Source organism: Leguminivora glycinivorella, chromosome Z (assembly GCF_023078275.1).
Source record: "Leguminivora glycinivorella isolate SPB_JAAS2020 chromosome Z, LegGlyc_1.1, whole genome shotgun sequence".
Lineage (NCBI taxonomy): Eukaryota > Metazoa > Arthropoda > Insecta > Lepidoptera > Tortricidae > Leguminivora > Leguminivora glycinivorella.
The window spans coordinates 50541310-50555995 of record NC_062998.1 but is presented as its reverse complement, the minus strand read 5'-3'; the positions used below and the strand labels follow the sequence as shown (position 1 = coordinate 50555995).

Genomic DNA, 14686 nt, shown 5'->3' with positions numbered 1-14686 from the left:
AAAAATTGAATTCGTCTTAGCCTCGTTTACTCTTTTTCAAAATCTTATAATAAAAATGTAGTCTAAGAAGATTGTAGTACAGGATATACGTATTATAAATTTACCAGTTTCAGTATTCAAAATTGTCCAAATTTTACAAATAAGATCGACTAATTCAGCGCTATACGCGGGTTTTCCTAAACCTGCATCAGAGAAAAATTATAATTAATAGTGAGTCAGTTTTCAAAAATCCAGTCTGATAAGATTCAAGATAATAAGATGCTCTAATTAAAACTTGAATTAAATATATCTGTTAAATAACGAAAAGTGTAGTATTTCACCGACTAAAACTATCAATTTTACATTATTTTGACGTTTTTCTTGAAAGCAGCCTTAAACGCTAATAAGCTACATCTAATGGAAAAACTGATAAATGTTTGAAGCCTAAAATAGATGGTTAAATAAGGGGGAAGTAGAGCGCACAAAATTGTCGTTTTTGCACCCTCCTATCTCGTTAACGACTTAGCAAAATAATCCTTAAGGTTTACCAGAAAAGTTGTTTTTATATTCATTTGATATTGAGTAGGAGTTTTGGACCATTTTTTTAAAGTTCCCGCACCCTTTTTTTGGGTTTGGAAATTATTATGTGGTTTCCACTCAGAATCACGAGCTCTTTCAATCCTAATAGGAAAAACCGGCCAAGAGCGTGTCGGGCCACGCTCAGTGTAGGGTTCCGTAGTTTTCCGTATTTTTCTCAAAAACTACTCAACCTATCAAGTTCAAAACAATTTTCCTAGAAAGTCTTTATAAAGTTCTACTTTTGTGATTTTTTTCATATTTTTTAAACATATGGTTCAAAAGTTAGAGGGGGGGGACGCACTTTTTTTTCCTTTAGGAGCGATTATTTCCGAAAATATTAATATTATCAAAAAACAATCTTAGTAAACCCTTATTCATTTTTAAATACCTATCCAACACTATATCACTCGTTGGGGTTGGAATGAAAAAAAATATCAGCCCCCACTTTACATGTAGGGGGGGTACCCTAATAAAACATTTTTTTCCATTTTTTATTTTTGCACTTTGTTGGCGTGATTGATATACATATCGGTACCAAATTTCAGCTTTCTAGTACTGACGGTTACTGAGATTATCCGCGGACGGACGGACGGACGGACGGACGGACAGACAGACATGGCGAAACTATAAGGGTTCCTAGTTGACTACGGAACCCTAAAAAAAAGTGCCCCAAGGTTTTTTCCCATTCCATGTTTTCATACATTTTGTATGGCGGTAACGGAATGGAAGGTTTGAATAATGTATGAAAGTCTTGGGACATTTTTTTCTCCTATTAGGATCGAAAGACCTCGCGATTCTGAATATGAATTGCGTAAAAAATACTCATGTTACAAAAGTGGAGTGGACAACTTTGGGGTACAAAAAAAGTGGAGTGGACCCGCCCGCCCCAGCTTCGCACGCGGATTACATACATACATACAATCACGCTTGTATCCCATGAAGGGGTAGGCAGAGCACATGACACTACTCCAGTTTCAGTGCCACTCTTGGCAAATAAGGGGTTGAAAGTGACATTGGAGTGACAGGTTACCAGCCTCTCGCCTACGCCACAATTTAACCCATATCCCACAGTCGACGTCTACGACACCAACGGGAAGAAAAGGGGGGGGGGGGGGGGTGAAGGAGTAGTGTTGTAGCTTGCTGATGTAAATGAATTCTTCGAATAACCTTACCACAAAATTAAAAAAAAAACCGACATAGTACTTAGACCGATTTTCATGAAACATGAATTAAAAAATCGCAACCCAAGTCCAGTAAATATTGAATTTCACGTGAAATAAATATGATCTAAATACAAATAATTATAAGGATCGCTTTTATTTTTATTTCCTGATGGACTGTGGACTGCGCTATGAGAAGCATGTCGCTGAATCCATCAGAAGTTGTTTTTACAAACTCAAGGTTCTATATAAAATTCGGCCTTATATAAGTGAAAACCTACGTTGTCAATTAGTTGAGTCACTTGTATTATCAAAATTGAATTATGTGGATGTAGTGATTGGACCTAGACTTCTTGCAAGAACAAAAAGACTCATTCAACGTGTTCAAAATGCCTGTGCTCGCTTCTGTTTTGATATTCCGTTGAGAGCACACGTGACTCCGTTTCTAAATAGCCATAAGATCCTCAAAATGCAGCATCGACGAAAACTTCACTTGGCCTGTTTGCTCTTTGGTGTACTGAAGTTTAAAACACCCCCGTATCTCTTCAGCAAGCTCTCTTGTATTAAGCTTCGCGAACGCCGTAACTGTGGGCTTCAATTGTTAACGCCGCGTCATGCTTCTGCAGCTTTTCGAGGAAGTTATCGCTATTCTGCCTCGCGCTGCTGGAATAATGTGCCTCCGCCATTGAGGAACCTGCAAAGTATTTATAGTTTTAAAACCAAGCTTAAGCAGTACTTATTAAACCACCAACTTAGTCAAGAAAACTTGAGACTTGACACGAGCTGTCTGTAGTTAATTACTCATTTAATATGTTTACCACTTGTTTTTCGCTCCTTCTGCAGCATGATTATTATGCCGTCGATGTTATTCAGTATTTTTTATCATCCTGTAAACTTATACATTTGATTTTTTGATTTTTAGCTTTCACATAAAATTACGTTTGTTATTGTCTTGTCAGAACCTGCCTTCTAGTTAGTGTAGCTACCGCTGGCGCTAGTTGCAACTAGCAATGGCCGCCTTAATGAACAGCCATAGTATGGTACGACCAAACGATGGAACGCTGTGTGTGCGATCTGGTGTATGACGCTTTCCATTTTTCTTTTTATTAATTTAATGTGTTCTGTCCTGTTCTGTTTGTTATTATTCTTTTGTATACTTAGATCACATTAGATTTGTATACTCAGATCTTTCTTATATCACAGCCTGTTGTTATTTTTCTTGTAATGTTTTCAATTTTATTCTTTTTAACTGTAGTCCATTTTTCTTGTATCACATATATTTTGCATTTCTTCTGTCTGTTACCCTCCGTGAATCTTTCTCACTTGATGGTCTCATCGGAAGATCAGCGCTGGAAGTCACCAGCAACACGCTGAGATGAGGCCATTTCGTGGCACTTCATTACTTTCTGTCTTGTTGTTATTATGTGTTCTTTGTCTTGTCTGTGTTCACGAATAAATATTTATTCTATTCTATTCTATTAATTAAAGTAATAACTGAATTTGACGTACCTAGTTTCAATATCATTTTAATCGCGATGTGGTTAGCTTTAGCCGTGCTAATTATTTCCAAAATAATTATATGTTATAATAATTCGCACAGCGGTTTATTGAAAGAGTAAATAATGTGATATGCATGATTATTATGTATATTAAGTAGTTTTCGTTCATTTTACGAATTGTAATATGTAAATTAATAAATATCAAATCCTGCTTGCTGCCCTTATTTTAATCCTGTATTAATAATATACTTATTTATCTATTGTATCTACAAAAAAATGGATAATATTTCATAATTATACTATTATTCACCTTAAATGAGTTCGGTGACACTTTTAAAAAAATCCGAATTACGCATACTATGTTCGCAAAATATTTCTGAAAAATGATTTATACTTTGACGAAAAATAATAAAAAAATATTTAAAAACTAGGTACTTACTTATACATATTGCATTATCAGTGCTTATTGAATAGATAGATTTTTCGAAACCAGCGTGCCGTACAGTGCAGACGTGTTACAAAAGTTTTAGTGAAATAAATAAAATTTATAGTTGTTATATTGTGAACTTTATCGTAATTAGCTTAAAAGTCAAACTACAATTACCATCAGTGCATTTCTTATCTCGCCATCCTCGACAAACCGTTTTGTGCACTTCGATCCCTCAAACGCCACGGAGCTATAATGAGCTACGTACTACGGTCACCAAATGGAGGCGGTATTAGCGGCAGCCGCGAACTTAGCGGATCACAACCAAACCTCGCAGCAGGTACTGAACTAGATTTACAACGAGCAAGTTACTCGTATCGTAACAAACGAAAGCTGTCTGATTCTTCTAATGATATTTTAACGGAAATAGCATGCTTAAAAGTTCAGATCGCCGAAATGATTTCCTTAATAAAATCTTCCAGTAAAACCCAAACCGAAAAAATAGATATGCTTTGCCAGGAGGTATGTATCGTCAAAAATCAAATTGGTGACGTATCTAGTAGAATAGATTCTATAAGTGCCGAACAGAACCAATTGAAGACAGAAGTATCAAATTTGACTACGTCCGTAACTGTCGCCGATAATAAAGTAAAGCTGATTGAAAAGGACCTTCAGACTCTTAGATCAAGTATTGAACAAGCACCTTTGACGTTGACGCCTCATAGTTACAACCAACTCATAGCAGAATGTCAGCAGCGAACCATCCGAGACAAAAACATCATAATAGTCGGTGTTCCAGAAGCAGATCCCGAGGCTGCAGATCGAGAGACATCTGATAAGCAAGACATAGAGAAGATTACAACATCTATATATAACGGCTGCCCTGAACCACAACATTTTTTTCGCCTAGGAAAATATATAGAAAACAAAGCTCGCCCAATAAAGGTGACGTTTGCCTCAGAAGCCACAGTAAAAAACAAACTCCGAAACAAAAACAAAAGCAACACACATAATGTAAAAATCTATTCAGACCAAACGCCCTACCAGAGAGACTTTCTAAAAAATGTAAAAGAAGAATTCCAAGCTCGAACAACTAATGGCGAGAAAAACTTATGCATTAAATATGTAAAAGGCATACCGAAAATTATACCAATATCTTCATATACAAAAAACAATGTTCTTACAAGCAAAGAAGACTGAGCAGAACCACCGACTATGTAAAACAAGAATATTATAATTAATTAGTAATGCGGTACATCTATATTTGTTTAGCAAATAGTACCTATATTTCAATTTATAATATTATTTATAATGTAAAATATTTGTTATTCTTAGTAGATAAATTAAATACTTATATAAAAGTATAATAAACATAGCAAGTCAAATAAATATCCATAAAAATGTACTTAATATGAATACGTAAATATATAACTAAATATACGTAAATAATAAATTTACTTGCTAAACGATATACTAAATTTACTTAATAAAATACTAAACTAAATTTATACTATACTATACTAATTACTTAATAAAATTTAAATAATACTAAACTTACTTAATATAATACAACCATATACTTTATTTCTTTTTATTATACGTAACTTTTTTATCTTTATATAACATAATAAAATTTAACTATTTTATTCTTACAATTGCTATTTAAATATGATAATTTGCCTACTCCACTCTAAGTGCTTCGTAGCTCGCTGATTTTTGTACAGCATCGCGTTCCCACTGCCCCGATGACGAACGAGTGACTGATAAACCAGTATAACGCGAACTAAAACTTCAAAATAACTGCGCTTAATCGCAAGGCACTCTTATGTTTGATCATCTAAACTAACCCGTGCTTGGGGAGCATTGAGAATATTTACAGCACAGTTACTAATTATTACTTGGCAAAAGTTGAGTTATGCGAGCCGGCTACTAACTTATTATTTCTACCCACATTATAAAAAAAAAAAGAAATGTTTGTTCAACTTAGATTATTTTAATAGGTACTACATTGTCTGCACGTTAATTGTAAAATGTAAAAAAAAATATTCCTTAATAATTAAGTAACTTTTGTAAACCTACCTACTTTAAATGCACGTTAGTCTATAAGTTATAAAAAATTGTATTCTCAAGTAAGTGAATTTTGTAAATTCTTTTTGGGAATAAAGATCTTAAACCGTAAACCGTAAAAATATTTTTTTTTTCTTATACGAGTATTTGGTGAAATTTTGCTAATAGACCTTGATAATGCAATATATTTAAAACAGTACCGTTTTTATATAGGTATGTTTCTTTATTTTATGCAAAAATACAATTCAGTTATCAAGAATAGGTATTTAGCGAACATAGTATGCGTAATTCAGAATTTTTGGAAGTGTCACGGAACTCATCTGAGGTGAAAAATGGTATGGTTGCAGAAAAAAAAATATACGGAAGAAAATTAGAGTAGTGACGGAGACTTATTTAAGTCGCTAGATTTATCAATTTGGGAATTTTAGTTAAAAAATTGTCCATTCAGAACAACTCAGTTAAAAGATATTGCAGTGTTCAGTTAAAAATCGAGGTTCTGCTCTCGACTGTTTCCTCCTTCAAACTTAATCAATCGTAACGAAATTTGAGAATCTGAATAACACTGAAATTATCTGTATCGGACGGAAATCGGACCGTTTAGTTTTTTTGGCTATTTGTTATCAATTTAATCAATTTTGAATACCACACCTTTTTTGCGGCATAATCAATAAGGCCGTTTTTGGAAAATTTAGATGGCTCTAGCGTCTTTAAAAATAAGAATATAAAAATAAAAAAATCAGTGCTCTATCTTCAAAAACCAGGGAGGAAATAGTCGAGAGCGTTTGTATGGAGAATTGACCCCTCCTGTATCGTCTTAAAATTGATGTACGAATAACGCTATCTTTTTAAAACAAGAACAAAAAATGATATTTTTTTTAACTAAAAGTGGTGTTCCACATTCAAATTCGGAGCGTTCTGTCAAATTGACATTCGTAAATGTTCAATCATAAATCTTTCTGCTTTCGGATGATCCTTACAAAATTACTAATACCGTCAACGGTGTCGCCACCGTCGCGCTAACTATGCAACTTAGTACGTGTTTTGATTAGTTCAAATTTTGGCCACTGATTTACACAAGTTTGTCCATTCGTCCTGAGAAGTCCCCTAGAAAAAGGATAAAAAAAGAGAAAGCGATATGTGTTCTCTCTGTTCTTTGCTAACCTATGCTTGAGGATGTTGCGGGTGGGGAGGGGAAACTCGGAACGCTGGGGATGCCAGGTTCAACGGAACGGGGGAATGTGAGGGGATTTTGGAGGGATTTTATTTTGCAGGGTTTTTTTATAAGACTTTTTAATCTGATATATGGAATAAGCGCCATGCAGTTGGCTTGCAGTGTCCATACAAGTGGCAGTTGAGATGAAGTCCGACTGTAATGGCCCTGTATTTCTGATAAATAACATTTAAATAACGTATGCCACCGACTGTAGTCTGTACTACACTTAAACAAAATGTACAAGTTAATTTTAATTATACACTTAAGTCTACGCTGTGTCTTGCGTGGGCGACGGTCGCGCGACCGTCGCCGTCGCGTCTCATACTACCATATCGATAAGGTTTGATTTCGTATGCGTCGCATCGCCGTCGCGCGACCATCGCGCGACCTTCGCCCACGCAAGCCACGGCGTTAAACATAATTATAAATTATATTTCAAAAAAGTTTAAAAAAACCTACTTAAGTACATTATCTCGTTTTGCTTTGTTATATTAGTGATGGAACTGATAGTAAATAAAGATAAAGGAAAACATAACATTTCTTTAAACATAAAAATGAATATCTACTTCTTTATCCCACAAACATTATCATTATTATCAATAATATGAATATCATCTTGTTCTTGGTAAGTTTAACAATTATTTGCACCTAATCAATTTAAAAAAAACACGTACTCGTTTTGAACGGTTTCAATAATAAATTTAACATCATTGTACCAACTAAATAAAGTACAATCAGATTAAACCACGTATTGTGTTAAACCTAGTATATGTACTTATAACCGTATTTAGAAATTTGATTGTATTTAATTATTTCTCTCGTTAAACAATAATTGTCACTCAATTTCAAACTAAATCCCTGTTGCGCCCGTAATTGTTTGTACAACTAAATAAAAACAACAACCTACAATCAGATTGAACTACGTACCTAGTATAACGCATTTAGGCATTCGATTGTATTTCATTATTTACCCAAGTTAAACAATTATTCCCACTCAATTTCCAGCCAAATCCCAGTTGCACCCGACTGTTTGTCCAACTAAATAAATAAATAAAAAAAGTTGCGCGTTCTGCGCGCGACGCTAGCAACCCCGATACGACTAGCAATCAGTCCAGCGCGGGCCGTCCTCGCGTAAACACGTGCGACGCCAACCCATGTCATCGCGATGGATGTGTTACCTAGTGGGAACCTATTTCGTGAGCTCCAGGATGTCACCGACACCGGCTATTTCGAATGGAAACTGTCCCTAGAAGACTACTGGCAGCAGGTTAGTAACATGCCGTGCGAACGTGCGTGAAGTTACTACAAACTTCTACATACCTATACGTTGGGTTTCAGTACGCTTGCGTGAGGAGGTCGGTCGATTTTCAATTTTTTCGCCAGAAAATTGATTTCGACGATTTAAATAAGAATAAATGCATTAACATCGTTTGTGGCTAGTTTTTTTCGATCCCGAACGAAGAATGTTTACTTTATTGGTAGCGGGAGAACTAAAAATATCGGACGAATGCTACAAAATGTTTACTCACGTACCGTACCGACTGAGTCGATTCTTGCGATGCGGGTAGGTATATTTCAAGGGGTCAATTTACCGCACTTTTAAATCTGACTCATTCTATTGTGTTTTTTATCTTTGTTTCTTATCTTTGTGTTAATGCTTTTAGTGCGAAATTATTTTTTTCCATGTATACCTATACCTACTGATTTTTAAACACAATCCTACCTACACTAGTAGGCCTAGCACATGATGGCCGCGGGAGTATGTCGCCGCGAGATAGACTACCCGTCCTTATGTCATTAATACAGTTAGAAGAAGACGTGGCATCTATCTCGCGGCGACATACTCCCGCGGCCATCATGTGCTAGGCCTACTGGTATTTAATGTTATCATTACACTGTTTACACTTTAAAAACGAAGTTATTGTTTATAATAATATGTCACATTATATAGTTGTACGATTTGCCATTTTGCCCCAATTTGCCAAAAGCGAAGCTACTTTGACCTAGATTTTGAATGCGTTACAACCCCCCCTGGTTCAATATTTTGATTTGGGTTCCTAAGGACCCTTCGTTTCGCTCGATTTTCTCATGTGTTACCAAATTTTAAGGCTATTTTGTTACATGTTTTTATATTATACCACCTATTTTGAATTTGCTTATTACTCTGGTTTTAAATTATATATTATGTAAATTATGTTACCCGAGTTACGTTTTGTATGTAATTTAATTTTTCAACTGTTTTTATTTAGTTAAACTTGTATTTCATCTTAACTCTTATAAATAAATTCCTATCTGTATTCGTCATACGGGCCATTTTTAGGGTTTTGATAAATGTCCGTCTGTCCGTCTGTCCGTCTGTCCGTCTGTCCGTCTGTCACAGCCGATTTACTCGGAAACTATAAGTACCATTTCATCTGAGTTGTCATTATGAAAATTTTTTTTTCGATTACATACCCGTGTGGGGTATCAATGGAAAGGTCTTTTAAAATGATATAAAGTTTAATCTTATAAATAAATTCTCTATTTTTATCTGTATTCTAAAAAAAATAGAGGTGATCATACGATTTTTGGTTTGGCCATTTTTTGTTTCAAAGTTGTCCACCCCACTTTTTTTGTAACATGGGTATTTTTTACGCGATTAATACTCAGAATCGCGAGGTCTTTCGATCCTGATAGGAGAAAAAAAATGTCCCAAGACTAACATACATTTTTTTTAAACTTTCCATTCCGTTACCGCCATACAACATGTATGAAATATTGGTAACGGAATGGGAAAACCTTGGGACACTTTTATTTCTCCTATTTAGGTATGAAAGAACTCGTGATTGCTGAGTGGAACCTGGAAACCACAAAAAATTCCAAATAAAAAAGGGGGGCCCATATATAAAGTTGTACAGTTCGGATGTCTTTTTTTTACATTTTACCCCTAATTTGAACTTTAAGTTCTTTAAATTTTGAAGTTCCTACTCTGTTACCGTATCGAGTTTAACCCCTATTCTAAAATTCCCACTCCGTTACCGCATTTAACAGTTTCACCTACCTGTTTTCGTCTTGCAACGTTGTTCAGTTGTTTTTAAACAACTTCCGTTACAAGTTTATCGGGGAGATGACTCGTCCATGTGTCATGGTAGGTACATACGTATAACATAGTTAAACCAATCATGTCCGCAATGACAGTATGGCACTGTGGCTATTATACATTGTTACAGTACAAACTGGCATGGCATTTACGCTGGGCGATTTGAAAAACATTAGTTTGACGCAGAGTGACGCTGACATGGTTATGTAGCGTTTTAATATTGTATAAAATAGAGATGGGCCGAATATTCGGTATTCGGCATATTCGGCAAGTTTTTCAATGTTCGTATTCGGCCGAATAATTCGGTTGCATTGCCAAATATTTACCGAATAAACGAAGTAAACAACTAAATGAAGATCTTACGTATTCCATAGGATAATAAGCTCCTATTTTAGTAGCATTCTAAGGAACTACTAAAAAGACACAATTGTATTGTTTTCTAAAAAAGTAAAAAAAAAACGTAATTGAGAAGATTTCAGAGTTGTTTTAGCTAAGTTTTATAGTCATTCACTAAATCATAAAAACTTAGTTTTAGTTATGTAATCAATAATCATTAAGTCAATCTTTTCACAGTTTTAATCTTAACAACCGGCTTTAAAAATATGGCGTAACCGAATATTCGGCCAAATGTCCGAATATTCGGTTATGCCATATTTTTGCCCGTTGGGGATGGGGTGACATAGCTTAACCCATTAACACAACAGAAACGCGTCCCTATGGTAATTAAGGAATAAGGAACCTTCAGGAATGGAATATCACATATTTGCTAAGATCTGCATAACTTTTTATCTCACATCTCGCTCGATGTACAATGCCAGTACGTAAAGTTACGCACAAGCTAGCGAATTTGGTAATGTCAGTGTCAAAGTCGTGAATTTGTTTGAATATTTTTAGGCTTCATGAACACATATTATATATCTACATTAGAGATGGGCCGAATATTCGATAAATATTCGGTATTCGGCATATTCGGCAAGTTTTTCAATGTTCGTATTCGGCCGAATAATTCGGTTTCAATGCCGAATATTTACCGAATAAACAAAGTAAATAACTAATGTAAATCTTACGTATTCCATTGGATAATATGCTCCTATTTTAGTAGCTTTTTAAGGAACGGCTAAAAAGAGGGCTATGCGTTAAAATATAAATACAATTGATTTGTAAAAAGTTAAAAAACCTTAGTTTAAGAGTTGAGAAGAGTTCAGAGCGGTTTTAACACTTTTAACGAAGTTTTAGTTATCTACTAAATCATAAAAACATAAGAGTTTTGAATGATTCACGGTTATTTTCATTAGACTTATATTGACCGGGATATAGACCGTGATTACCTTTTTGATTTTTGTCGAGCTCCCGATATTTCGACGCAGTTGCATGCATCATGATCACGGAACGGTTTACAGTTTTCCGTGATCATAATGCATGCAACTGCGTCGAAATATCGGGAGCTCGACAAAAATCAAAAAGGTGATCACGGTCTATATCCCGGTCAATATAAGTCCATAAAAACATAGTTGTAGTAACATATGTAACCATTATCAATCATTTAATAGTTTTAATGAACATTTTTAAAAAATGGCGTAACCGAATATTCGGCCGAATGTTCGGTTCGGTAAGAGCTGAACCGAATGTTCGGCCGAATATTCGTATTCGGCAAAGTCCATATTCGGCCCATATCTAATCTACATCATGTGGTAAAGATATCTAAAAAAAAATCGGCCAAGAGCGTGTCAGGCCATCACGCTCAGTGTAGGGTTCCGTAGTTTTCCGTATTTTTTTCGAAAATTGATCAACCTATCTGTTTCAAAATATATTTTTTTTATTTTCCCCTTTGTCGGCGTGATTGATATACGTATTGGTACCATTCAGCTTCTAGTGCTAACTGTCACTGCAATTATCCGCGGACGAACGGACGGATCGGACGGATCGGACGGATCGGACGGTTCCTAGTTGACTACGGCACCCTAAAAAGGCTGGCTTATCTAAAAAAATGTTGACACTTTTTGCTATTGGATCTAATACTGTATAAAAAATATAGCTCCTGCTATATTTCGAGCGTTAAAAAGAGATAAAAAACAGCTGCCGCGGTATTAAATAAATACTTGTCATAAAAACAGTAATCTCGTTTTTTATATGTTGATTTCTCCAAATATTTTATTTCTTGTCTACCCGAGGGGATTAGGGTGAAAATTAAAACGTGGTATGAAAAAAAAACAAACGCTGAGAAACGTTCTTACGTATTTTTGATGATTCAATTTTGTGAAATAAATGTACTACAATTAAAGTTAAAAATTGACTTATTCTGGAGTTACATACTATGCTAGTGTCCGCACTTATTGCAATCCTTATTATTTAAACAATCTACATGCATATATAATATATTACGCAAGTAGCATAAACATTATACATGTGTATTAGGGTTTGATCTGCTATTCCGTATGTGGACGATTACTAGGATAAGTGGACGCAGTCTAGCACAGTCATGCCTTTGTATGTATCTGAAACATATACACACATGTACACAACAGAATTTTACAACGCTGTATGTAGTACAGTCAGCGAAACTATTAGCCCTATGCACACAAATGTGTATTCAGCCGTAGCCGAATGGCATTTCTGCGACGCGAAACGAAAACGAAACGCCGCGAAAGGTAGTCTGGCTCTGTCGCGCCAATACACGAGCGATAGAGATAGATGTCTACGAGCGTTTCGTTTTGTAAGCGTTTCGTGAGCGTTTGTGCCATTCGGCTATGTACCCAGCCAGGTGTGCTGTGTGCGAAGCCGCCGACTGTACAGATTGTTGATAAAACACGCGCGGCACACATTGAGGACTGAGGACTCATCTCAGGGCCTACCCCGAACGCCATGTTTCTCTTCAGAGTGACAGACAAAAAGCCCTACAATTCGCGATCTTCGGTGGATCCGCGGTAAGTCCTCCACGATAATGCACGGCAGGCAAAGACGCTAAGCACGTAGAATTTCTATGACCGTTCTTTTTCTATGTTTATCTTACGTGCATAGTTAGTTATTCATATTACGTCCACACACAGTGGTATTGTGAACGGGCATCAATGTACAAAATATAATTCCGCTTGAGATCGAGTTAGAAAATAGCAAGGTTACGCTTCTTAAGCGTATCGTAGCTTAGCTGTCCCTATCGCGCTTCTGTAGTGGCGTGACTGCGTTTGTTGTCAACGATTGTTGCAGCAGCAAGGCTGGCTGGTTAATATGGGACCTTTTTTCAAAGTTGTCCCCCCCACTTTTTTTTGATTTGGAAATTTTTATGTGGTTTCCACTCAGAATCGCGAGCTCTTCCAATCCTAATAGGAAAAAAAGTGTCTCATGATTTTTTCCATTCCGTAACCATTTTTCATACATTATGTATGGCGGTAACGGAATGTAAGGTTTGAAAAAATACCAATGTTACAAAAAAATGCGGGGTGGACAACTTTAAAAAAAAATGGCCCATATAAGACACTAATATGACAACACAAGTGTGTACAGAAAGTAATTTCTGCAGACTTTAGCGAACATGTCATGTCATGAGTGTGTGAATCAAACTGGCAACTCTTATCTACAAGATAAGTATCTTTATTTGACTTTGATCGTATCTTTACAAATATTTCTTTTTGTATCTCTTTCTTTGGCATAGATAAAAAGGTAAAGAACCATATGATATTTGTGATAACGCGACCAAGTCGAACTTAGACAACAGTCCAAAGGCTTTGCAGTACAGGGGGCTGATTTTTGAATCTCGGCCATTCGATTTCGTGAAATTCGTTCAATAATATATCCACTACTAGCTGTTTAAATTCTACTGACAGAATCGAAAAAGAGTGGTCATTATCATTAGTTTTAAAATTACTAGCCGTCCTTTTTCAAAAATAGCATTACGTCGTTTTCCACAGACTTTCGATCGGCGAATTGGTGCGTTCGAAATTCAAAAATCGATCCCCAGAATTGTTGGAAAATCACTCGATATGGGGAAATTTGACGTTGGTGACATTTCCATTCTCAGTTATTTCATATTTGCCAAATGATCGTTTCTTTTTTTGTTGTTTTTGTTTCATTTTGATAAACGTAAACGCGCGCGGGTAGAATTAAGCCATTCTTGTAATATGTACAAAGAGATTCCAAACGCGGTGTTTCTTGTATTATTTCCCGCTAATATACAAATACACAATATGTTATTTTTGCGCTATGAGACCTGTAATAATCCATACTAAAAATACTAATATTACAAATGGGAAAGTGTGTGTGTCTGTTTGTTTGCCCGTCTTTCACGGCAAAACGGAGCAACGAATTGACGTGATTTTTTAAGTGGAAATAGTTGGAGGGATGGAGAGTGACATAGGTCACTTTTTATTTCTTTCTGACCCCCCTCTTCTCTAAAATGAGGGGGGGAGGGTGTTAGTATGGAAAAATCCGCATTTTTCGGACTTAACGCGAATGAAATCGCGGGCAAAAGCTAGTTCATAAAAATTACAATTTTGCGCAACATGTAACTACTGATTTTAAGATTTTTAAGTTTTAACCTGAACCGAACTTCATTTTAAGAGGATAAGGTTCACATACGATTAAGAAGAAAGAAAGAAAAAAAAATATTTATTTGGTATAAAACTATTTGGATTAGAAGATCTCTGTTTACTCTACTACCCCTATGACCCTATTAACACAAGGGGCCGT

At 35.7% G+C, this 14686-nt stretch overlaps 1 protein-coding gene across 3 annotated transcripts in view; it reads left to right on the top strand.

The window, feature by feature from the left end:
• Positions 1 to 8045: 8045 nt before the first annotated feature.
• The window catches only part of LOC125240692 (Krueppel-like factor 8), a 181300-nt gene continuing 174659 nt past the window's right edge, over positions 8046 to 14686 (top strand). For all 3 annotated transcript variants that reach the window (XM_048148709.1, XM_048148710.1, XM_048148708.1), the window contains exon 1: positions 8046 to 8191. In XM_048148709.1, coding sequence (XP_048004666.1) covers positions 8158 to 8191 — 34 coding nt within the window. In that variant the 5' untranslated portion in view covers positions 8046 to 8157. The remainder of the gene's footprint in view (positions 8192 to 14686) is intronic.